Source organism: Onychostruthus taczanowskii, unplaced genomic scaffold (assembly GCF_017590055.1).
Source record: "Onychostruthus taczanowskii isolate IOZ18803 unplaced genomic scaffold, ASM1759005v1 scaffold27, whole genome shotgun sequence".
NCBI lineage: Eukaryota > Metazoa > Chordata > Aves > Passeriformes > Passeridae > Onychostruthus > Onychostruthus taczanowskii.
The window spans coordinates 3,317,420-3,343,154 of NW_024500017.1; the positions used below are offsets into that span (position 1 = coordinate 3,317,420).

Consider the following 25,735-nt stretch of genomic DNA (forward strand, 5'->3'; position numbering starts at 1 on the left):
CCGTGGTGGTTTCCTCTGCCCTCCTGCATAATGCAGACCATGGAGTTTTGCCCAGCAATTCCCACATTGATACATGAACTACATCATGTACAAACTCATCCATGCTTAATTTAAGTATCTTTTGGGGTGATGGAGAACCTACCATATCCCATGTCAGCTCCTCCAGTGGTTAATTACAAGACCATTAAGGAGAAAAATGTGCCTCACTTGCAACTGCATTTTTTTAGCTCCACTCTTCCTAGTTTATATGCCTTTGTCTGCTAGGTTAAGTAGTCTCTGGCACTGTATTCCTTCTCTGTATACAGATACTTATATATCAATTCATCCCTTATATTCCTCTTGGATAATATAAATGGATTGTGCTCCTTTGGGTCACTGTAAGATATGCTTTCAATCAGCCTTACAGCTCTTCACCCAACGTTCCTCAGTGTTGCAACATGATTTTTAGGTGTTGACAGCTGAACTAGACTCATTTTGTCTCATTAATGTCATGTATAGAACTAATATGTTTGCCCTACTACTCAATATTCCCAGTTATACATCCTAGGGTCATATTGGCCCCTTTAACAAGAGCATCACACATGGAACTTGTATTCACTTGCTTATCTGTTGTGACCTCTTAGGTAAACAGCCAAGAACAGCTTCCTGAATATTCCCTCTATAAAAACTCCCATGGGATCCCCCTTCATTTGCAACTCCTCTTTGGAGACTTGTCATTTAACTGCCTCATAATCCATTTTAAAAGTGCCATATTGATTTTTACAGTGCTACCATTCAGAACAAGCTGAATGGCAGAATGCAACCCCCAGCATCGCTCTGATCTTCCCAAGGACCTATTTCCATGGAGATGCATGCCCACAGCTCCTGGTTCCCTACAGCAGCTCTGTGCCTTGGCTGGCACTGAGGGAGCATGCAGCCACCCCAGCTCCTGCTTCTGGTGGAGGTCTGCTGCTGCTTCAAATCTATAATTGGAAACACAGGAAATTGGAGCAAAAGCACCAGCCATGAGCTCTGAAACATCTAGAGAGGATAAAATGGATTTGCAGTTAATGCTTGCAGAGATGGCAGAACTGTTAGTGATGTGTTTAGATACCAATGCTTCTTGATGGTTTTCAGGGAATATTTTGAGACAATATCCTACTCTCAGGAGGTCCCAAACTGGCCCGTGGAGAAGTATCAGTCTGAAAATTCCACACAAATGCCCTGCTGCTAGTGCTTAAAACCACACTGTTTTTAGAGTGGTTTTAATTTAACAGGGAGGGGTGTGTGACTGGTGACCCAAGAGAAATGCTGAAGGCTGAGGGTGGTCCTTGGTCCGACGTGTTTGGATAATATTCCAGACAATCTTGGTTTTCCTGTTGGTTGCCAAGTCCCTCATGGGACTGGCAGAACATTGTCCAAAAGGTTCATATTTTGAGATTAAGAGGCAGCTTGTTATGGGACTAATAACATGGAGAAATGGGGAAGCGTGAAGAAAGCCTAATTTCCCCTGCGTAATACTGTACGACTCTGGAAGTGGAGGAGGGCAGAAGAGATACTCAGGGTGAAACAAGCAGCTGTTGTCCCAGGTGGAATTAGACAGTGGGAGCCCTGAATCCTGCAATTTCTCGTGTTTCTGACAAAAGTTTTACCTGCCAAGAATTGCCAAAATCAGGCTGAGTCTTGGACCTAAGGGACATGGACAAAATCAGTCAGCATAACAGTACCCTCCATGCTCTGGATTAAAACTTAAACAGAGGCAGAAATAACCCTGCAATGTCTCCAAAGTACTAAAATTTCCTGCTGTAATGACAACAGGCAGGGGCTTATCTGGCTTTCCTGCATGTGGGAGTGTTTCTGTTGTGCAAATCCTTACAGCTGCACTTTTCATGTGGGGCAACTGTTGCAGCTAAGTAAAATTGTTAAAATGAGTTAATCAGCTTAGTACAATGGTTTCCAATATTTTCCAAAAAACAATTTGCCTCCCACATAGTCTGCTCTGTCCCATTTCACAGCACGGAGGAGAGCCAAAGCACCCCTCAGGCTGAGCATCCGGCGCTCAGCACCAACCAGGCTCTCCCGTCTCGCCTGGAAAGTGCCAGGGCAGAGTGTTCAAGCTGAGACTTATGATGTGCCCTGAAGTGCTTCATTTCTCTGCAGTAAAACTCCACAGTGAATGGAAAGCAGTTTTCCTAATCTGCCTGGAGCTGTTGGTGGAGGCTGGAGGTGGCCACGCACGGTCCCTCAGCCTGCCCTCTGTAATGGATGGCTGAAGCTCTCGAGGCTTCAGCCAGCTGGCTATAAACACTGCCTCTCTTCAGCTCATAACTCGGCTCAATATAATTTTTTTGTTTGTTTTAATCCCTAATTGCAAGGCTTTTTTTCTCTACCTATCCCTAATTTTCTGATGGCACCCAGTAAAGGCCAGATGAAAGCCAGGCTGTAAGGAGCTGGGCTGACCCTGGCCTGCAGGGTGCCACCCGTTTGGTGTTCACAGGTGTCACTGAGAGCTGCGTTTGTCACCGCACAGCACACGGACCGGTGGCTTTGCATGGGAAGGTGGGCCCAGTCCCTGCTGTCACCCTGGGCTCTGGCTCTGCATCTGAACTGGTCACTGCAGGGAATGTGTCCCAGTTTCTCAGCTGACAGCCGGAGGTATTGACTTAAATGAGCCTGGAATTAGTCATAGCTACATAGTAGCAGGTTTTTACCTGGAAGAGGTAGAAAATGCAGTAGCAGTTCCATTTGAAATGCAAAGTAATGATAATTAACAGAGGTAACTCTTTGCTTCCCATTCAAGTTTCACCTGCAGGAAAATTGAACTGAGAAAGAGATCTTGGTAGACAACTTGGTCCTGTCATACCACAGGGTCAGGATTGCTGAGGGATGCTTTTCAAAGCTATTCTCCATCCCTTTTAAGCAGCTGCTTCAACATCCCTGTTCCTAAAAAGGATTTTTTTTTTCTTTTTTTTTCTTTGTTCCTAGAAAGTGTCCAGTGTGCATCCTTGCTGCTATTTTAGCCTGTTGTTCCATCACTGACATGGAGATGAGGTTAATCCCCGTGTCTCCCTAATGCAATTATTCAGTGTATTTCCCATGTGATGCTAATAACAGTAGAAGGCAAGAAATCACGTCAGGTGCAGAAAAGCAAGAAGGCGATGACAAGGCAGTGACATGAATGAGACAAAGGAGTGCATGAAAGAGGAGCAGACCTCAGACACCCCAAGAGCAGGATGATGTGACACCTCACCCATGAAAGTGTCACTGCACACACAGATCAGCGCCTGGGGGCAGGGAGAGGCAGTGTGGGACAAGCAGGAGCTGTGGATGGCATCTTCTTGTCTCCCAGGTAAGGTGTTTCTTTTGTACCACAGTGCCCAGCCTGTTCAAGACAATCCAGCTGGTAACACAGTCTTCTTGGAGCTCCTCTGTTGCAGCCTTTCAAGGTTTAGCAGTGACAGGTAAACGCAGTTCCAGTTCTACAGTGAGGAGATGGGACATGAAGAGACGATGTGAGGGAACATGTCCTTTCACAAGCAATAGGTCAGCAGTGGGACTGGGAATATCCTGTGTGTTTCTAGGGTTGGACTTCATTCTCTGGACTTCACTATGGTCTCGGATATGTGCTCACATCAGAAGGCTTTGCTCAAATGAGCACGGATCTGCTCAGCTAACACAATCTTAATTCAAGAATACAATTTTTGGACAGTGACAGGGCTTGAGCTAAATGGGTCCTAAGCTAAAACTTAAGGCATCATTCCAAGCAGCACAACTTGGGCCTGTAACCCCTGATAGATTCTCAGGGGAAGGTAAGCTTTGATGGATCCACAGGATGTACACGGGTATAAACCAAAGTCATGCAAGTTTCATCAAGGACTGATTGTCACTGGAAGGAAAATGACTCAGGAAAAATGAACTGTATAATTGGTTGCTCTATTGATGGCTTCTGACAAACTGTGCATAAAGAAACTGCAAGCCCATCCCCAAGATGTGTAAGGCTAAACCTGTACAGGCACAAATGGAAACGCCTTGTCCACAGCTCCAATATTTTCTTTGTCACCAGGGAGAAATATTTCATGATCATGACAGCTGCTGTTTCATTATAAAGCAGATCTGGTTTAGGTAGCATATTGTTTATAATGGAAAAAATCCTAGTGTGCAGCACACAGAATTGTAATAATATGGCACCACTGTAACCCCTAGGGAGACCCTGATGGTGAAAAGGGTATGTGACATAGCAACTTTTTCTTTACATGCATTATTGTTCTAATTTCCCTCAGCCCAAGAAGTAGAGATCTGTTCAAAAGCAGAGCTTTCCCTGCTAACATAGTCTTCTCACTGACAAGGTTTATGGAATAAAAAGCTTTTTAAAGACATAAACAGAATGTAGTAAATTGCAGTCCCATCATGAGATGTTAAAATAAAAAACATGATTTATGATTTTTTTAGATGACAAATTATCTTGACTTTGTCAGTTATAGCTTACACTGTATAATTTTGTTCTACTATTTTGTATTAATCCAGTGTTTTGTGTTTGACCAAAACATGTCATCAGTCTCTGCCTTACAAATGTGAGAATATTCAGAATTATGGCTGAAAAGAAAAAAACCACGTATATGGAAGAGCATAATATCATGCTGGAATTTCATCATTTCAGCATTTTTGTGAAAGCTACCTAATCCATTGACTTTTAAATTGCTTGCATGCCATAAATACTGAGAATAAATGGGGCGGGTGGGATGGAAGGGAAATGCCTCGCAGCATAAACAGTCTAGTACCTGCTTCTTTTGCAGTTTGGTCCCCTTAGAGGATGCTTCACTGCTGACAAGGGCATCTCCCAAGTCTTGAGAAATAAGGGCAGTGAAAGGAGAATTCTTTCAGTGCAGTGGCTGCTCCCTGTTGCACTGCACTAAAGCACAATCAGAAGAGCTGGTCAGGATTCACACCCAAACCCTGCCCAGCAGAGCAGAGCCCTTTGCTCAGGTAACCCCTGTGCTGTGCTGCATTTAGGCAACCCCTGCACCCGTGCAGCAAGTCACTGCACAGACCCAGGGACTGCCACTAGGGAAGGATACTTGAGGGTGGGCAAAAAGCTCTGCCCACCTTCAGGTGCTGGAAACAACCTGAATGGGAATGCTCAGACTGTCAGGTGAGAGTTGTTGCTAGAAAAAACTCTGGGTATTTTCTCCCCTCCTGTTCATGACCTGGATCAAGCTTGATCTTATTTAAATCAAACAAAATACTTTTACTGTATAATAAAAATTCCATGTTTTAATACATTGCCATGCACAAATGAAGTCAAACAATGCAGAGTACAAAATTGTCAAATATACAAAATGATAAAGCAGATACCCAAAGCTTCCAGAGATCATGCCCAAAGATACCAAAAATTTGATACTGGTTTTAATTGTATTGTTTAAAAGAACTCCTCCCTCCCGCCCGGGCTTTATTTTTGTTGATTTTTGAAAACAGAAGGAAGTAAAGACTGAATATAAAAGCTGTAAGTTGGAATTAAGTGATGGCCACTTTGAATACTAAAAATTAGTTTGTATGGTAAGTTCTGTTTTGGGAAAAAAGCACTGCTGTGCAGCTGAACACCTTGGATGCCTGGGGAAACGCAGTGTACATCAAACAAAAAGGCACACTTTTGTCTCATGCCACCTCATTTGGCTCCATCTTTAAAAGGTCAGCCATAGATGTACTGGGAATAACAGTGTGTCACTTTATAAGCATTAGAGTGCTGGCATCTTCCTGGATTATCAACCAAGTTAACATTAAAAGGAGATCACTGGCTTAGAGTATTTCCTTAGTGAATCTAAACCAGAACTGAGTCCAAAGGCAGCAGGACCAGACACAACTTGCTGGCTTCAAGTGACTGTTTTGGCCATGGCCAAGGGCTTGCAGTCAACCCTTCTGCATCCAGCTGTCCTGCATCAGGTGACCACATCTGCCAGGACCTTGATCCCAGCCTCCCTCTCCCTCCCTGCACCTCATGTCCTTCATCAGTGGCTGATGTGGATGCACCAGCACAGCCTGGTATCTGATTCTGTCCATGGCCTCCTTTTTGGGAAACAGCCTTTGGAGACAACTCAGGTGCCACTGCAATTCCAGCTGCCTGCCTTCCTCAGGGTCACATTCAAACAACCTTAAATTCAACTCCCCAAAGCAGAGGACCCCAAATTTAGAGCCCCCTTTGCTGGTTTATGGTGTGCAGAGCCAGGCAGGCATTCCTCCCATCTTACCCAGACAGTGCAAAAGAAACAGTAATTTCGAGGCAGGTCCAGGTAGCTGCAGTCCCTACAAGAAAATGAAAGCAAAAGCCAGCATGTACTGCCCTGCCACCTTCAGATTCTGCAATATCTGTGAGAAATTTAAAAATGCACTTCTTAGCCTTGCTAAGCATCCCTGCAGCTTAGTGCAAAGCAAAGGAGTCTTCTCCTCAGAGGACACAACCTCTTTGGGGAAATGCTGGTCATTCCCATCACCAGGGATTGTCCAGTCCTGCCAGGAAATGTCTCCTGCCGTGGCTGCAGGAGCTACTCAGCACAGACAGAACACTGCTCTCTGCCTGTGGCTTGGCCCAGCACGGCTCCATTCCTCCCCTTGGTCAGTGGTGTTGGATTCAGGGGAGAAGGACGAGATGTGAGTGTCTATGCTGAGATGCTTTGCATAGGCTGGAAGCTCCTGTCCCTCTGTGCTTTTTCTACTGCACTTAATCTCTTCCACCTTTCTCAGAAGTGCAGAGAAGGAGCCTCTGACATACAAGGGAAGCAGACAAAGTGCTAAAAGGACTCCAAACATTTCTTTATCTATCTGCTCTTGAGACCAAAGCCTGGCTTGGTAAGGAAACTTCTTCCTAGATGTAAAGCTGCCCTCTCAATATTGAAAAAAACCCAGCCAACTTAGCAAGTCTCCTAAGCATCTGATGGGACAATCCGAGGTTTTTCTCCTTCCCTGCACAGCTTCTTATTGCTTACACGCAGTTTTGCTGCAATACCAATCTCTCTGCTATAAAAAACCCTGTGTTTTGCTATTTAATTTGGTGACTCATGATATTAAATAGATAAATTCAAGGCAAATGCTTAATAGAAGGAATGTGATTAGAGGTGTAACAATTACAGAGATTTTTTTTTTCTGAGAAACTATTTAGATATATTTGGAATTAGTACCAGAAAGGAGCTTTCATTTCCTTCTTAGACTGAGCCCAGTCTGAGCCTGAGCAGTAATAATGCTGTCAGTCCTACTCTTATGGCAGGAGCAGATGCTGGAGTCATGTGCCAGTTCAGCTTTGCCCCTGCCCAGCTGGCCCCAGCCATGCCTGTCACAGAACACTCTCCTCCAGAGCTGCAAGGTGTCTAATACCAATCTGCAGTAAGTATTGTTTCCCTTGTTTGTGTGAACTGTTTACCCTTTAGAGTGTACATCCCAGTTTGTGCTTTCCCCAGCAGTTGATGAAGCACATGTAGATGACTCCAGTGGTTCACACTTGCCTTGTGCACATCAACAGCGGTTTTGTGAGATCTGAATCAGGCACAGAGTATTCCTTTGGTTATTTCTGAAGTACAACATACAAACCAGCCAAGGGTAACAGGACCCAATCTGGCAAAAACCCACTGCTGGGAGCAGCTGTCATTTCTCTGGGTAATCCCACTGATGTAATTTCACTTCCAGGGCTTTATTAACCAGCTCCAATGGGGCTCCTCATGAGAGCAGAAGTTTGCTGTCTTTGAAGCAAGGAACCTGTGTGCCGTGCCCAGCTGCACAGCAACACAATCACCCTCTCCATCAGCACTGCAGCTTCTCTGCCACTTGTTTCAGGCACAAAAATCTGCTTCTTGCCAGCAAGATGCTACCTCCTTAAGAGGCAAACCCACAGCTGTTTTGCCCTGCTTTGACTACACACCCACATGGCCCCGTCATGTGCATGCAGCATTTTGTCCCAGGCTGCCATCAATGAAAGGCTACAGACTCTTGGTATGTCCAAGGGTTTTGTTGTCCTTTCTTGACCAGTTCTCTTCCTTTAATTATGTGCAGCAGAACCTTACAACTGTGAGCAGACCTAGTGATGCTCATACCAAATGCACAGCTTTCCACAGAAGCTGTTTAAATTAATACCATTTTGTGGGGGAGGAAGAAAAAAAGGATATAGATTGCCCTGCCTTCCTGTACTATTGGGAACTTCAGGATATTTTTAATTCAGAAGTTTACATCTGATGATCTAGCCTAATCCTTGCATAACAAATACCTAATAACTTCATCCAGTAATTGCTGCACCGAGCCTGGATTTCAGTTTGAGGTAGAGCTTATTGACTTAAAAAAAATACTCTGCATACATTTAAAGACTTTATGTGATGGAGAACATACCAGGTAACTGAGTAAGTTGTCTCCACTGGTAATCATCCTCCCTGCTGAGTATTTGCACTTAATTTCTAGCCTGAAATCAGTTTCCAACCAGCAGAGCACACCATTCCCTTTTCCTCTAAATAGAAGAGCTACCTGCCTTCAGACAGTACTTCCCTGCCCAGGTAGAAGATTGTGATTGCAGATGGAGATCAAGTCACCTCTTCAAATTACCTCTGATAAATTAATAGCTTGTGCTTCATTAGTTTGACACTATAATAAGACCTGTTTTCCTGCCCTCGAATGACATTGGGAACTATTGAAAATAATCTTGTTGACACCTTTTTTGAAAGACTAACAGTGACCAAACAAACTGGAATGGCATCACTATGGCCAGGTCCTACATCCCAGATGGCAAGAGCATCTCTGGGCCTGATGCTGAACAGATAATTTATGACACCTTCACAGCCACTGTGTTATTGCAGACATACTCCCCATGCTACTAAGTTGGACTTGTTGCCATCTCTCCTGGATTTTTAACTTTTCTGTCCTCCAGGTTGTTCTCCACTACTGACCTGCTCAGATCATTATTTATTGTGCCCCTGTTTTTGTCATCTCTGGCTGTTGCCAACAGTAATTTTCTCTTTCCCTGGGGGGTATATTGAAAATAGAGCAAACCTTGGGAGGAGCTCATCAGAAATAGTCTCAGTGAGGATAATTCATATTTACAGCTATTTTTTGTGATCAGCCTGTAATCCATTTTTAATCCATTAAATATGGGTGATATTGATTTTGCATTGTGATATTTTGTTCTTCATCAGAATCAAATGCTCTATAGGAGGCTAAGTATAGTATGGCAGCAGAGCTTCTTTTCTCAACAATCCTTTGATACCACAAAAATTATAGCAAGTTTATTTGCCACAATGCGATTTTATCAATTTTTAATTTTTAATTGTTCTAATGATTATGCCATATCAACTTTTCCATGACTTTGCCTAAGACTGATAGGAAGCTAATGAATCTATAGTTTTCTCAAGGCACAAACCACTCATTCTTTTGAATTATTGTGGGTCTGGTGTCATTTGAAGCTTCTTTTATGATTTCTGGTTCTGAGGAGCCCTAGGCAAATTTTTCCTTCATTTTTGTATTCTGTTAATGGTTCTACAAATTTAAAATTATGTTTGGATAGTTACTGCTTAATATGACCTGTAATTACTGATGGAGTAGGAGGAATTGCATTTTAATGAGTAATCTGATTCCCTCCTTCCACTGCTTTCAAATACAAAACAAGACTATTTGTTGGGTTTCCAATGTAGTGTGAGCTGGGCCTGTCTAACATCACTCTTCGCTTTGCTATGGTGGTATTTATTAGGATATATGCAAAGTCTTTGGTGTAACCAGCCCTAACCTATTTCCCATACATTTTTGGCTTCCTTCATTAAGCATCTACTTTCCTTACTTGCTGATTTATCCTCATGAGCCTGCCTAATCACCCATACATTATGTTGGTGGGTTTTTTTGCAATCCAGATTACTTTCCTGAATTTTACTATAAGAGGTTGCAGGTAATGCTGGTCATATTTTCTCCTCACCCATCAATTTTAATTATACCCAAGGACCTTCTCTTTTTAAATTAAGATCTTATTGACAGCCTATATATACCAGGGTTAATTGCAGTCCTGCAGCAGAGCTGTTCAAGGAGACTCTGATGGCAGAGATGGTAACTGTTAAAGTGGACCAATGTGAAAGATGCAGGGTTTTACTTTGCTTTATTTTGAATAATGCAGATCTCTTGGCTTTTTGGCAGGTGGAGGGAGATTCATTGTAGTGATCACAAAAAAATGCCACCTCGATGTTGGCTCCTTGGCTGGCACTAATCAACACATCTCTGGAGCCTGAGATGGAGTAGCGCCAGTGGAGGTCTGGCATGGGATCTTCTGAAAATTCAGGGCAAACCCAGAATTTTGTAATTTTTAATGGTTTCCTTTCCTCAATGACATTGCAGCTGCAGTTGAGTGACAACACTAACCCTAAGGAAGAGACAGGGAGTGGTGGACTCACTGGTACAGCACTGCCATGCATCTGGACCAGCAAAACCAAAGAGCTCATGGAGCTTTTTCAAACTCCCCTCCCAGAAGGCTGCCTTTCCCTTAACAGAATAAATGGCAGGTGTTCAGGCACAGAAAGCCACCCAGATGAAAAAAAATCAAGGAACAAAACAGTGCAAAGGATGATCTCAACTGCAGCATGCCCTCTGGGGTGGGCAATTCCTTCAGCTTTCTAGTGGAGGCTGTCTGATGGTGTGAAGCACTCGGAATGGCGGAGTTCTGACAGGGGTTCCTAGAGGGCTCTGATGCTGACCTGGGCACAGGGGGAGGGTTCAGGCTGGGAGGAAGGCTGCAGGTCTGCACAGGAACAGGGCCTGGCCACAAGGCTGCTTTGCCTCAGAGATAATAACTGGTGATCAGTGTAACAGCAGCACGGCCTTTGCGAATTTATCTATCTCCACAGGCTGATAATGGCTGCTTTATGAAAATAGCATTAGTCTTCCTCTCTTTTGCAGCAAACTAATGGCTCTGAGCATATTTCAATTCACTTCCTTTGCCGGAATAACTTATTTGCTCCCTTTCATGTTGACTTGGTCTTTGGCACTCTCGACATAAATGATTTATTGACTAGAGATAAAGCATTCTTTCCCCTGAACTGTTCCTGCGACCCAGGCAAGAGCGGATATGTCTGGTATTAATAAGGTGTTCAGCATAAAAAATGCAATAGACTTGATTGTCTGCACTCAACAGCCTTTCCGAGAACACAGTACCTGCCCCCATTCATAAGAACAAAAATCTCTCCCACATGTTTATTTATATTAAAAAGTTTTCAGAAGAATATGCTGGGATCCAGATAGTTGTTCAGGAGATGTAGAACAATTTCATAAATATCCCTGAGGAAGCATGGCCTACTTTGGGAGAATAACAGTGATTAAAAAAATCCAAACACAATGAATAGTTAAATACAAGCCAAAAAGTACAGTTATTTCCTTATGGCTCTGGCAGACAGTTACACACGTGAGAAGTGTCACGGGGCTCGGGGGAGCTATGCTTGCAGTTATCCACATGCATAGGCTGGCTGCAGGGTGCAGACCTACGCCAGCTTCAAGGGAGGTTTGTCCCATAGGCACCTACAGCAGACGTCTCTCCGAGTCTGGCTGCTCAAGGGTCTGGACTTGATTTTCACATTTCTCAGGGCCTATAACACTGCTTTTCTAGGTCACCATAGCTAAAATCCTGGGAAGCTTTTAAAACAAACTGTTTTAACAGGGTAAGTGCACACATCTAAATTCATGCCCATATACTGGAAGATGTTCAAAACTAACATTGATACAAAAAAGCTTCTAGTGGCTCTCTGCCTAACACAACTTCTTCTCATACACCCTTTAAAGATAACACTCTCTGATAAACTCTTTTTTTATCATTCAAATTATTCTGGATTTTTTCACCAGGTAGTAAAATAAGAGAACTCCTACTGTAGAAGTGTAGCATTCTCTATTTAATTTAACATATCAATCAAAGTATTTTGTTTTTAATTCCTTTACCAACATGAAATTGATGTCAGTTGTCCGAGTGCATTTTTAAAACCTGTAGCAGAAAGAGCTGTAAAATTTGCTGAAGCTTACAGTGGACCTGTGCCATGCACATGGCCAGCTCTATTGGTATCAGATTCCAACCTGCAACCCTATGAAAAGCTCTAAAAAGTGCAAATGTTGCAATTGGCAAAGATCCTTAGGTTTTAAGGAGAATTTTTACACCAATTAATTTGAAATTAGGGACCAGGATTTTCAGAAAGAGAATGTAGAAGCTTACTACTCTGTAATTCTTGGGAGCTCCATTTGAGAATCCATGGAAAGACCCAAACCATTAAAAATCACTAGCAACTTCTGAAAATCTTTGTCACCAGTAAAAATATTTTGCTTTTGCACTGAGTACTATACTGAGTATCCACTATGCTGAATCTGAGATGGGTGGAGAGCTGAAACCTAAGCCCATAACCATCTAAAAAAAATTAAACCCTGAAGATAATTATCTGTTTGTTGTACAGGCACCCTCAGTGGTTGACCTTCCATTCTCTAGCAATAAACTGCACAATAATTTTTAAGATTTACAACAGAGGAGCTTCCTCCAGAAAGGTGCCTGTGACTTACTCTAACTGCACATTCTCTCCATCACTGCATCTTCACACAGCATTGTCTCACACAGAGTTTGGAATAAATGCTAACAGCAACTCTATCAGGCTGGAGAGAGTGACAGTCTTTAAGTACACCAAAAAGCTACCTTTGATTTTAAAGAAAGAAGGAACAAAGAGGTAAGCCCCCTCAGTATGTTGATGACATCAGTTCATTACAAAGAGTGTTCTGAGAAGGTCCTGATGTAAGGGACAGACACTAATTCCACTGAGTCCCCATGGAAGAAACAGTACCACAGCCAGCTGTGATACAACCAGTGATGAGGTCAGCCATTCAGAGACTGAACAAAAAACAACGTTCAGATTGAATGCAACAGTCATGAGCCTGCTACAGTATATTGAAAGGCTTATTGGAACCATTTGCTTATTCCCAGTTCCTACCAAAATACTGTTTTGAGTAGAAAGTGGAAAAAGTTAATGAAGAAATCTGCCCTCTCCAAAGGGAGTGTCTTGCTCCTTAGAAGTATAGTCTTACACTTTACCTTTTTAGAGAGTTTGGTTTGGACTACAATTTCCCAGCCCTGCCCAAAACATAAGTGGTGGCCAGCATAAAGAACCTGAATTCTTCCAGTTTATTCTGGTTTTATTGCAGACCAAACCCAGGGTCACACACATGCCTGAGAAAGGCTCTCTCCCTTGCCTCTCCCTCGCTGAGTTAGAAAACACACTGGCACACCAGCAACCTTTGATATTTGGTGGGTGAGAGGGAGAGCAGACACAGTATCCTACAGCTCATTCCAACTACCCTGTTCCTGGCTACCTCTGTGACAGTTCTTCTCCCAGTCTTGATAAAAGAAGTCACATCTCTGCCACGTGCAAATCTATCTACACAACCTACTGTGAATCAGTGAAGGGATGCTAGTACGGGCTTCAGTTTGGATGCAGTCTCAGCACAAACACTGAAACATATCCTCAGTATTTTAAAAAAGGACCATTATATATATATGGACTGTGCTAGTTCTGTGAGAAAAGCACATATGAAGTGCTGATATTGTTTAACAGAATACCATTAGACTGCAAAACTAACACATACAAGACGTTTACATTCCTATCAGGGTGTAATATTGTGAACATATCCACTGAGATTGGAGAACTGTTGTAAGTTTTTCCTAAACATCATGCCATCTGCATACATAATAAAAGAATCCAGTAGTTGCCATGCTAAAACAGGACTTCTAGTGAAGGGCATAGACAGTCCCCTAAAGGGAACTCAAAAGTTATGCACAGTGATGAAGACTGGAAGAAATTTTCCAGCTAAAGGTATGTCAGTGACCATTTTCAACAAATTAGACATTTTGGATATTTTCCACCACATATTTACTCCACAGCAAACCAGATCTCCCCAGAATGTATCAGCTGAGTGGGCTGATTTTACTTCAAGTTTGTCTTCAATCCTCCATGGTCATCTTCTGGCAGCGCCATTTATTGTGGTTTTTTCATGAAGGAAAGTTCACTTTCATATCAAGTGGCAGGACAGCAGCTTTAGAGGCTGGAAATGTTTATGGAGAGCTCTCTGCTGGGGCTGTGAGAAATAAAACAGAAATCCAAAACCAGACTGTGAGTATAGAACAGAGCGAAGAAATTATAATGCATTTCAACTAAAATTTAAAAAGTCAGGTTTGAGATTAGTAAATGTACTCCTAGAATACATATTGTGACCCTAGAACTTTTTTAAATCAACTTTACGCACCAACGAAAGCACTCTTAATCCATTCCTTAGATAAATATAAAGTGCAGACCAGCTATCATTTACATGCTTTAACAAATCCTACTTGAATTTTATTGCCTCACGTGAAAGCACTGCTTATTCTTCCTGTAGTCTGAGTCCCAGAGAGCAGGGCTCTTCTCTTTGGTTGGATTTGCATTAACTACTGAGGGCTTGATAGCCAAAAGCTGGAAAGGCTCTGCCAAATGCCCAAGTAGTACTGGATGTTCCTGCACCCTTTCTGCTGGCTAAGATGGTAAGAACTGGCCATTGGTGCATAGAAAACAGCTCACCCACATCCTTCCCCCCTTCAGACCCCGTAAGATAATGAGGAGGTTGCAGAGTTTCCCTCTCCCCAGCTGAGCAGTGCAGCACTCAGTGCTGGCGGCTGCTGTTCTGTGCCTGAAGAGGTGTTGTTCTGAACACCTGCAGAGATGTTCAGCCATCACACCATCAAGGAAGGGAATGCGGAGGGGACTTCCTCCCCTTCACCCAAACTTTTGTTTGAGAAACACAGCAAAGGGAAAAGAGGCAATGGACACAAGAAGTAACAAGAGATATTCCAGTTAGATGCAAGGAAAAAAAAATCTTCCAAGTGAGAGTGGTTACCTTTTGGACCAAGCTCCTGACCAGGCTGTGGGACCTCCACCTACACAGAAGTCTGCAGCTCAACCAGATGAGTCCCCACACAAACTGATGTGGCCCTGCTTTGAGCATAGTTTACTGGAACCATCTCCTGAAGCCTCTTCCAACCTAAATATTTTTAAGCTTATGCTTTTTCTGAAGGGGATTTGTGCTCCTTGTTCTGCCTTTCTGAACAGGAGATGAGTGCCTGTGCAGAGCTGCTCACACTGAAGCACATTCAATTGTTAATTCAGTATGTAGCACATAAATGCTTGTAAACCCATCAGAGGCTCAAGCTTCTGAGGCTGAGGAGCCATGCAGAGACAAGTTCACCGTATTATTTCATGGAATCATTTAGATTGGAAAAGACCTTTATGATCATTGAGTTGAAGTGTTAACCCAGCACTGCCAAGGCCACCAATAAATGTTTTGGGATGCAGCTTTGTTCATCACACAGCCCTCACCCAGCACCTGCTTTATGGAGCAGATCTCTGACCATGGCAGTGCTGGGATGGCACTCATCAGAATGGGCTTGCACCCTTTCCAGCTAACATCCTGCTCAGTTCATGAATGCATGTATCTGCATGTGTGGGAAGAGCTGCACTGTTGGGGTTTTGGGGCTAGATTCCTAACAGGATACTGATGCTGCCAAGGCAGCATTCACATCAGCTGAAACTCAGGCTGGAAGTGGATTCCAGCTTCTCACTCCTTCAAAATCATTCCTGGTAGGATCTTCTCTGTGAGGTGTGGGCTGACTGGCTCTGCCAAGCTGTCACTTTGCCCATATTTGCCTCTGCCAGCCCCAAGCTCTTGTAGCCATGGACATGAAGGTCTGATTGAGCAGAGAAAGGATGGGATGATAAATCAGTAGGTATTGCACAAGACTAAAAAAACCACCCACTCCCTGCCATGAGCACTTGACTCTTGAGTGTAAATATGCCCTATGAAATATAGAAGCATTAAAAACCAGTTTCCTTAATTATTTCCCTCCTTATGTGGACATATTTACCTGATTACAGTGCTACTCTTGATTTCTGTTTTTGTAACTGCTTTGCTTTTACCCTTCCGGTTCTCTAGGGCAATGTTCCCAACACCACCTAATGTCATCTACTACATGAGATGCCCACATCAGTGGCCTGAGAAAGATGCACATTTTGGACCCAGCAACTGGTTTCACACCATGGAGGAACATACAGGAAGGTTCTGAGCCTTCAGCTGGTCTAGACAGATAACTGATTGCATCCCCCAAGACAGAAAAGAAAGCAATGGTGACATAAGCAATTTTGAAGACAAAGAGCAAATCTATGGAGAGATTTTAAAATTGGAGAGCAGCAAACAGGTGCTTAATCTCAAAAGTATTTGATTTCAGGTGAATTAGAGGGTGTCTCCCATCTGTGTAGCATCAGTGGAGACAAGCCTGTCTCACAAAGACCTGTCTCTCTTTCTTTGAGCTCATCTGCTGCAAAGAAGGGAAAATTTCAAAAGCTCTCCCAAGCAATGAAAAATACCTTGCTTAGCCAGAGAGCTGGAGGACTAAAATAAAATGGGCAAACTGGCTAATTATATCAGGTCAGGCCTCAGGACTGCAGTCATGCTGAAATTCCCCAATCAACCCCATTGTCTCAGTCATTAGCTTGTACTTGTACTTAAATTTGAAATGAGCCAGCTGGCCCTTCAGACAGAAACCCATGAATGAGGAGAAATGGAACTGATGCCAACCTGAGCTCCATCCACACCACAGAGGGAGCACAACCACTCTGAGCCATGCAGAGGGTCCGGATACAACCGGCAGCACTGAGCAAGCAGACAGCAGTAGCTCTGTCAAACTCTGCTTTTAGAGCAAGCAAACTCAGGCTTTAGTGGTCATCTAGCCTGTTTCTTCTCACTTTGTCTTTTGAGGACAGGGTTTTAGAAGCACTTATTCTTCCTCATTATCTGCATCACTTTTCGTGCCCAGCTGGAGGCTCCTCTAAGGACCCTGGTTTTGTAACAGTACAGATCCAGTGTTTACTGAAAGTAAAGATCTTTATAAAACGTATCACAAATGAGCAGTTGCCTTTGAAAACCCAGCCCGAGACAGTAAGCTCTGAAAACAAACACAGCCCTTTGCAGGGGGTGTATATGCTTACCAACAAAACAGTGAACAGATCTAATCTCATGTGACATTTTCTAGAAGCTGATGCACAAAAACAACCATCATTTCAAAGCCAGAGATGTATTTCAGTTTTTGAGTATCTGTGCTGTGTGATTTTTGTCTGAGAAAGGGACATATTTTAGATTCATTTTAAACACATGTTAATTCAACTCAATCTAGAGGTATTACCTATTTGCCACATTTCCATAATTGAGGGATTCTGATAAAGAAAACAAGCATCTATTATCTTTGCTAGTTTTACTCTCCTGGAACTAATTTTATACTAAATTTCTAAAGTCGGCAAATTTCAAACACAGGATTATAATGAAAAATATCTATTTCCAAACATCCTTCTACCATCTATTCCTTGGAGTCTGTGAAAAACTGCATTCATCTTCATTTAGAAATATTTTTTTTTGTGTTAGAAAGGACACAGGTATCTCACTTCACGTGTCTCATGTCACTTGAACATTTTAATATGCTGTACATTACTGTGGACTTGTTGCATCTTGCTATTAACTAATTAGAGTTCATATAACTGTCAAATGATTGGGGTTGGGAGGGACCTTGAAGATCATCTGGTTCCAACTCCCCTGCCATTGGCAGGGAACCTTCCACTAGACCAGGTTACTCAGAGCCCCATCCAGCCTGGCCTTGGACACTGCCATGGATGGGGCACCCACAACTTTTCTGGGCAACCCATGCCAGGGCCTCGCCCCCCTCACAGTACAGAACATCTTACTAAAACTTTACCTAAACCTGCTCTTTCAGTTTAAGGCTCCTTGTCCTGTCACACCATTGAGGAAAGTCCCTCTCTAGCCTCACTGTAGCCCCCTTTAAGGTAATGGAAGGTGCTATAAGGTCTCCCTGGAGCCTCTTCTTTTCCGGCTGAACAGCCCCAGCTCAACCTGTCTTCACAGGAAGGTGTTTCAGCCCCATGATCAATTCAGTGATTCTGGACTCCTCTGAGCTCATTCCAGCAGGTCCATGTCCTTCTTGTACTAGGGACTCCACAGCTGGACACAGTACTCCAGACGGTGTGTGCGTCCAGCTCTGGGGCCCCCAACAGATACCATTACCATTGAAGAGTTTTGGGCACTGATAAAAGAAAATGCCTGGCAGCCCATTCATGGATGTACCCTTTTCTTTATTGTGCATTATTACTAACACAGAGGTGTGAGAGAATGAGGTGTCTCTGCAAGGCTCATGGAAGTTCATGTAAAAAGAAAGTACCTTCTTGGGGAGCTGCTGAGGCCAATCAGTCACCATGGTGGAAGGAGAACTGGCAGGGGCTGGGAAATGCTGCCATGGGGCAGCCTTGGCAGGGACAGGAATGACTTACCCCTGTAGTTTACCAATGAAGTTGTACCTGCATTTGGTTTCACTCTATCACAAAGCCATCCCGTTCCTGCTCTGGTTCTTTTAACCTGCAGGTAAAGGCAGCTACTGCTGCACATCCCCATTATGTAACAGGTCACTGATAACCAGAGTCAACAATGCCAGAGATCCAAGGTTACCTCAAACAATTGCATGTGTGGAGCCAGCTGCAGCCAGCAGCCAGTGAGTGGCAAAGCACCGCCCCAGCCTGCTCCATCCAGCCATCGAGCCCTCCTCTCGTCCCAGCAGCTCCGGCTGCCAGTCAAGCCTCAGGGCTGCAGACACAGGGCAGCAGCCCAGCAGCCTGTGGCACATTAATCTAGGGACTGAATGCAACACCCAGAAGCTAAGAGAATACACACATGTGGATGCTTTTTGATAAAGCTGCCAATTTTGTTTTGATTCCCAACCAATTGTCTTGGTCTGACTTGCCTGATTTTCTCCTCATTATTAAAAACTCATAGCTGATACAGTCTTGAAGGTAAATTCATATTGTTTGTAATATGCTATTGTCAAATGGTGGAAAAATACCAAGGGGGAAAGGAAGGAAGTATCTTCTTACTTTGATTTTTTAATTTGCTTGCCAAGTGAGAAACCAAGATTTTGAAGTACGTTTGACAGGAAAAGTGGGTCTGTGAGCACAACACCTAGAGCATCTAACATAGTAGTTTTAATCCCAAGTGTTTGATATTTTTTAATGAGTCCATGCAAAATAACTGTAAAAGCCAAAAAACCATAGAATCAAATGTTGTCTTCCCTTTACACCTACTTTTTTTAGGGGACAGTTAGGACATATTTGACATTAACTGTAAAACCCAACCATGAAACGACATTTTTTGTTGAAATGATCAGGGACACTGAAGTATCATCACAAGACTCCAAGAGCAGAGTCCTTAAAACAAACAGCAGCTGACATATTAATTGCTATTTCTGCAAGGATAAATGCAAGGTTTCTTTTTCTTCTTCTGGAAAACTTGCTCTCATAAGCAGGTACTCTTAATCCCCCTGGATAGAGCTTTAATATCTGTTGATACCATCACCATAAATACGCTCCTGAATAAATATTCCCACATGAGATCTAGGGAAGGGAATGACATTACAAGCAACAAACTCCTTGGTGTTATTTGTGTACTGCTACACTGCTCACTGAGTGTCCCAGGCCCAGACAAGGGCTTGGAGGGGGCAGCTGAAACACAGCCTGGCACAGGTATGGGCATGGTGAGTACGTGGGCATGTGGGATCCTGGCTCACTCCCAGATGTGCTGTCCAGGTCAACAGCACATCTCATCCCAAGGAAGGCTTCAGGGTGCCTTCCAAAGCAGTTTAGACAGGATGCTCAGAGTTTTAAGACAGATGATGAACATTCAACAAGGTCAGGCAAATCCCATCATCTGTGTTCTGTCTCAAGAGATAACTCCCTTCTTGCCTGTGATGCTGGGCTCTCCAGCCTGCATCGGGCAATTCTGAGATGAAACATTTCTGGGAGAATGGATGTCATGGCAGATGCTCTCAGCAGGTAACCTTCTGGAAAGACAATTAGTCAGAGGTTATTGCAGCTGCTCTGTGGAGCACAGTTGGTTCACACAGAACGGGTTGAAAATGTAGTTGTCCAAAATGTGTTTTGCTGAGCTATTCAAAGCCATCAAATAGTCAGATTAGCCAAGAGTCTCTATATGAGTCACACACAACCCCAGATTCCTTACCAAAGCAAATCTTTCAGGAACTTTACCAGGTTAAACAAAACGAGGACACACGTTGATTCTGTGTACAGATGATTTATTCAGGAATTTTGGTTCTTTGCCCTTTCCTTCAAAAATCAGACTTCTTGGTGGACAACTCTCTAAAGCACTTGAGCTCCACACTCTAGCCTTGTTTTGAAAAATATCTTAAAAGACTTTTGCATCTTCTGAACTTCATTTTACAGAGTAATCTGAAAACCTCAGAACAAAAATCTGTCCCAAGAAATTACGCCCTTTCTATGCCTGTGCCTAACCAGCTTATGCAAATTTCCCAAGCTTAGAAGTTTGGTTCAAAAATCAGGAAAAATCCCAAGAGAGATTCTTTCTCCTTTCAAAGTGGTTCATGTTCATTCATCTCAACTCAAGATGCTTCATACACCCCACCACCCACCTGCCACTGCAAACATTCAAAGAAAACAGAGAAACACTTGCATTCAACAGATTATGATTATATCCTTGAACTAACAAGCAGTTAAAATATTTTGGAAAATTATAAGCAACTGCTTCCTTAATGCTTATGGGTTCTTTCAAAAATGTCTCTTGACCTACTGCACACCTACCTATCACAGTGAACAGTGAACTGGCTGTCCTGAAACAATCTGCTCAAGAAACTCAAATTGTAGCAAGCAGAGATTTAAAGGAATGTGATGCTAAGGAGTCCAATAGTCTTATCTGGTGCTGTCTGAAAATGAAAATGCATATGAGATTGCTGACTTTATACCTTATCATGCATCTCTCTCACTGCCTAGCTGTAATCAGTTCTTGGTCTCCCAAGTTCTTCTGGGGTGCTCTGCAGGAAGTGAAAAAGGCTGTGACAGATGAATGGCATTCCCCAGGCAGTGACTCTGTACAGCCATTTGCACTGCACTGTGAGCCTTTGCATATCTATTGCTTTCACCTCCAGAGACTGAGTTTTAAAATGAAGCTCCAGGAACTGCACAAACTGAGTGAACTCAAAGAAGACATAGCCTTTAGTGGTATTTTCAGCATGCATGTAAGGTGCTCAACCACACAGTCCCCAGTGGTTTGGTGGCTGCTCTGATCACCAGCTGGAACCTGTATTTGCATTTATTCTGCAGATTCTGCGGCGCACTTTCAAGCCTACCCTGCTCAGGTGCATGCAGCAGCATTTGGGAATTATTCTGTGCATTATCAGTTCTGTGCATTATATCATCCTATTACTTGCTTTAGGATTCTCAATGAAATATACATTAAGTTAAGAAACACAATCAGATGAAACTAAAGATTTCACTGGAAAAATGGAAGTATTACAGCAGAAGGGTTTGAAAACTCTCTGGAGCTACAACTCCCTCCCTGGTCATGCAGAGCTTAAGCAGGATTAATAGGTGGAACAAACTATCCACCTTTAGGGAGATACTCACTGTGAGATTCCCTGAAATGGAAATTTCCTTTCTGTGATTAACCAAGCAAAAAGGGAAATTATACCTACTAAAACCAAAGGACTGCACACATGCAAACACATATTTACCACAAAACAAAACAAAAATGCCTCATGAAACCTACAAAACCAGTCCCCACCCCTTAGTTAGCTGAACAAGTAAATTTGTTTAGCTTTTTGCAGGAATTAATCAATATATACCCTTTACCTGTATTATCACATTGTGTTATCACTATTTTCTCCAGGACCCTTGCACTGCTCTGAGCACCAAACAGACAGAATGCAGACAAAGAGCATTTTGGTACCATTTGGTACTTCCTCTATTCTTGCAGTTCAGCATGTGCCCCACCATCTCGTTTAATGCACAATGTCCAACCTCCACCTGGAAAATAATTATTGCTATTCCCATGCACACAGTGTCTAAACATGTCACCAAAAAGGCCTGAATTTCAAAATACCTCAGTGAGAAGACATGGCCATATTTTACAGCTCCTAGTTAAGTACCAAGAGAGTTACAAGGCTGCACTGGTGCTGTCTCCAGCAACAACTGCTTCAGGCTGTCAGAGCCATGTGGGGATCCTAAGGAAAGGGGGTTTGAGGAAGCTTCTGGAATACATACTCCAGAATGCCAATGATGCCTTCTCCTAATCTGGTACAAAGTCTGATTTTATCTTAAAATTGTACTTTACTGACTGTCATCTGAAAGTGAAGTTGCTGGACCATCAATGTTAACAATCCCTTGTGGCCCTCCACAACCACTGGGTTGTACAGGAAAAAAGCAGCTGCTATTTTAGCCTCATCAATCTGATTGTGATCAAGTCTTCCCAGGCATCCTCAGAACGGTCTACACAACAATTAGCATGTTGCATACACCACTACTGTTTTAAAAATAAAATCAAATAGAAGGCACCCGGTCTCCTCCAGCTGCAGGACCAAGCTCAGGGAGAGCTGCAGGTCCCATCAAGGCAGGGATCCTCTACCATCCCACCACTGATGCTGTGTCAAGGCAACAGAGTGGGCTCTCCCTCTGCACATTGGGCTTCATGTCGCAGTCTGAACAGCTGGAAAGTGAACTATGGTGATCAAAATGAGTTACCACATGTGAAGAGTCCCTTAGGTGATTACTAAGACTGTATCTGGACGTTTTCCCAAAGGAGATCCTAAATACTAGTAATGCTGCCTTGGCAGAAGGGATTGATAAACAAACGATGGGCAGCTTGTATCAAAGAAGTTCTTAAGTCATGCATGAAGTCTAAGTACTGAAATTATGTGGACTGGCCACAAAGCCAAGCAAAGAAGTCAGTCATGGAAACCTGACAGGTATAAAACAAAGCAAGCCAGTGTTCAGGCATTCAGGGTTTTGGGGAGTTCCTGCTCAGCACAGGGATTATTTGACTGGCTGCAAGTTGTGCTTTACTCTGATTTGCCCATTTCATATCATTTTAATTTGGAGGCTATCCAAAGCACCTGCACATTCTTCTGTTTCTTTTTGAATCCTGCACATGTTCCTGAAAAGATGATTGCACAGAGATGTACACGAATGGTGACAGACCACACCATATGCTGTGGAGATGATGCTGTGTGTGGTTGCTGCCATCCCAAGCAAAATGCTGTGTAATCTCTCCCTTTGCCCAAACAAAGTGTTATAAACCATGTCCTGTGGGACAGTTTGCAGGACCTGCTGGAATTCTCCACATTGCCCTGTCTGCCTCCAAATTCAGTTTTTCTTCCCAAGGAAGCCCAGGCCCAGGAGGATGATCACTCCCCATGCTCACCCTCATGTGCCACCATCACCGGCCAGGCTGGGCATCCAGTGCCCAGGGCTGGGACACGTTCCCAGGTGCTGTAGCAGAGCATACCCAGTGTAAATCAAGGATGGGACCAAGGTACTTGGTGGTAGAAAATAATTCAATACCAGGTAGAAATTGACCTTTAAAGTCAGACAGAAGGGCACTGCTTCACTTTAAAGATAAGGGTTTGGGGTTAAATGACATATCAGGAAAAAGACTTTCATTCATCATTCAGATTCTTTCCTTGCAAAACATAACAGTATTCACTGATGGATGCAATAAAGTGAAATATGCAGCAGAGCAGCATCTCAGTGGTTAAGGCAAAGGCCTTATCTGCCATATCACAGATCACTAGACTTCCCTTTGCTGTCTAGTTAAATAAATATGTAATTGTTCTGCACAAACTGGAAAGGCATAAAAAAAAAAAAAAAAAGACATACAGCATGTCTCTCTCCCACCTGGAAGCTTGTCTTTAAGGTTAGAGATGTAAATAAATAAAGCTTGTGTGGATTTCTGAGATGATTCACTGTAACTTCTGCAGATAGTCTGATTAAAGCCAGCTGGGTATTTCCACGCATAATTGCAGACTGGAACCCCAGATAAACACAAAACACAGACAGGAGTGGGATGGGAGAATACACCCCTGCCTGTGCTGAGTTATGAGAAGCAATTTGCTGTGCAGAGCACCAGCTCACTTGGCTCTGTGGTGGCTGAACGAACCCATTCCACCTGTCCTAGACAGGCAACCAGCCCACACTGCTATCTGGGCTTCTTCCACAAGCAGTGGAGAAAGACAGGGCCCTTGGAAGAGTGACACACCTACCTACTTGTCATATTGGATAAACGATTCCTTGGCAGCTCCTCTCTTCTCTGATTACCAAGAAGGCTGAATGATGAGCTCAGAGTAGTTATCCACCAATTAAATGGCAAACAAGAGGTGACAGGAATTGCAACTTCATGCCTAATTTGATTGCTACAATTTCCAATTAGCATGTGAAGTGTAGGTACCACAATGTTCCGGATTAGCACATTTAATGCTTACATTTCTACTGATATCAAGAACAATATAGATTCCAGTGAGGGATAAGAGCCCTAATTCCTTTGAGACCTTGGATATTGGAATTTGACAAGGAAATTACACACCAAATAATCTTCTTAAAAATTCATACACATAACTGAGATAATGAGATGTTTCCTGCAAAAAATCCACAAAGTACTAAAGTTTTGTAGAGGAATTATTTACTCAGCACTACTGGTACCATTTTGTAGCCGGATAATTTATTGTGCCTATGCTGCCAAATTGCTTCGATTTGCCACTGATTTCTTTTCATTTCCACTTGGGATATATGAACAAATGAAAAGAAATTCACACAGGTAAATAAAATTTGAGTAAACAAAAATAGTGGTTTGTTTGTTATTAAACACCTTTCATATTTTAGCTGTGGTAGGAAATTAGGTTGGCAAGTACTTGTAACTGGAAAAGTTCTATCATTTTATCTCAGGCCCAACAGTTACCACAATTCATGTGCAGACAAATTTTTGTGCCTCAAAAATCAGGGAAAAATATGTAATGGACTGTGGTAGTTCTCCCTCAGTGCCAGAACAGTAAGCATCCCAATTAAATTTTTGCTTCAAGGAAGGAAGAAAGGAAGGAAGGATTTCTGCCACTGGAGCATAAAACAGATTTTGGCTAGAAAGAAGATGGACAAGATACTCGAAAACCCCCAAGTAATTTGCACACCAAAGTCTCATTAAAGTCAACAAGACTTTGATTTCCAAGTTACTTGTGAAAATTTTCTCTGATGATGCCTACAAGTCTTTCAATATTTATCTTAAACAAGTGCTGACACATCATTCAGAAGCAGATCTGGGATAGCAACAAGTTTTGGTAACCCCTCAAGACATTTCTAAAGCCTCACCCACAAGAGACACAAAACTTCTGGCATGTCCATATGTCTGGAATTTTCAGTCTGCATCGTGCATTTGTCTGTTTAGGGTAATTAAGGGCATGCCTCTGTGAACACAGCACTGCGAGGGAAGGGGCGTCTGGGTGCGCAGCAGAACAGATGCTCCGCGGTGCCCTCGCCCCGTGGCAAGCACAGGGCACTGCACTGCCCGTGGAGAGGAGCAAGAACACGTGCTCAGCATTCATGAGAGAATGGCCACCTTCCAGTGGCCTCACTGTCACCTGGCTCAGGTAGCCACACTGCCAGATTTGCTTCACAAGCCCAGCCACCATCACACACTGCCCAGGAATGAACACAACCAGAACATCTTTTGCTAAGCCTTTTTTTAACTTGTTCTCCATCACCTCTAACACACCATTCAAGGATTTTTAATTTGGTGCTCATCCCCACCTAGGCTGGACAAGGCTGGGTGTATCAAGAAGAAATAGATGCTGGGACTGGTT

General features: G+C 43.1%; 1 protein-coding gene across 2 annotated transcripts in view; it reads right to left on the reverse strand.

The window, feature by feature from the left end:
• Positions 1 to 5,222: 5,222 nt before the first annotated feature.
• The window catches only part of SAMD12 (sterile alpha motif domain containing 12), a 176,265-nt gene continuing 155,752 nt past the window's right edge, over positions 5,223 to 25,735 (reverse strand). For both annotated transcript variants that reach the window (XM_041407517.1, XM_041407518.1), the window contains one exon: positions 5,223 to 14,079. In XM_041407517.1, coding sequence (XP_041263451.1) covers positions 14,040 to 14,079 — 40 coding nt within the window. In that variant the 3' untranslated portion in view covers positions 5,223 to 14,039. The remainder of the gene's footprint in view (positions 14,080 to 25,735) is intronic.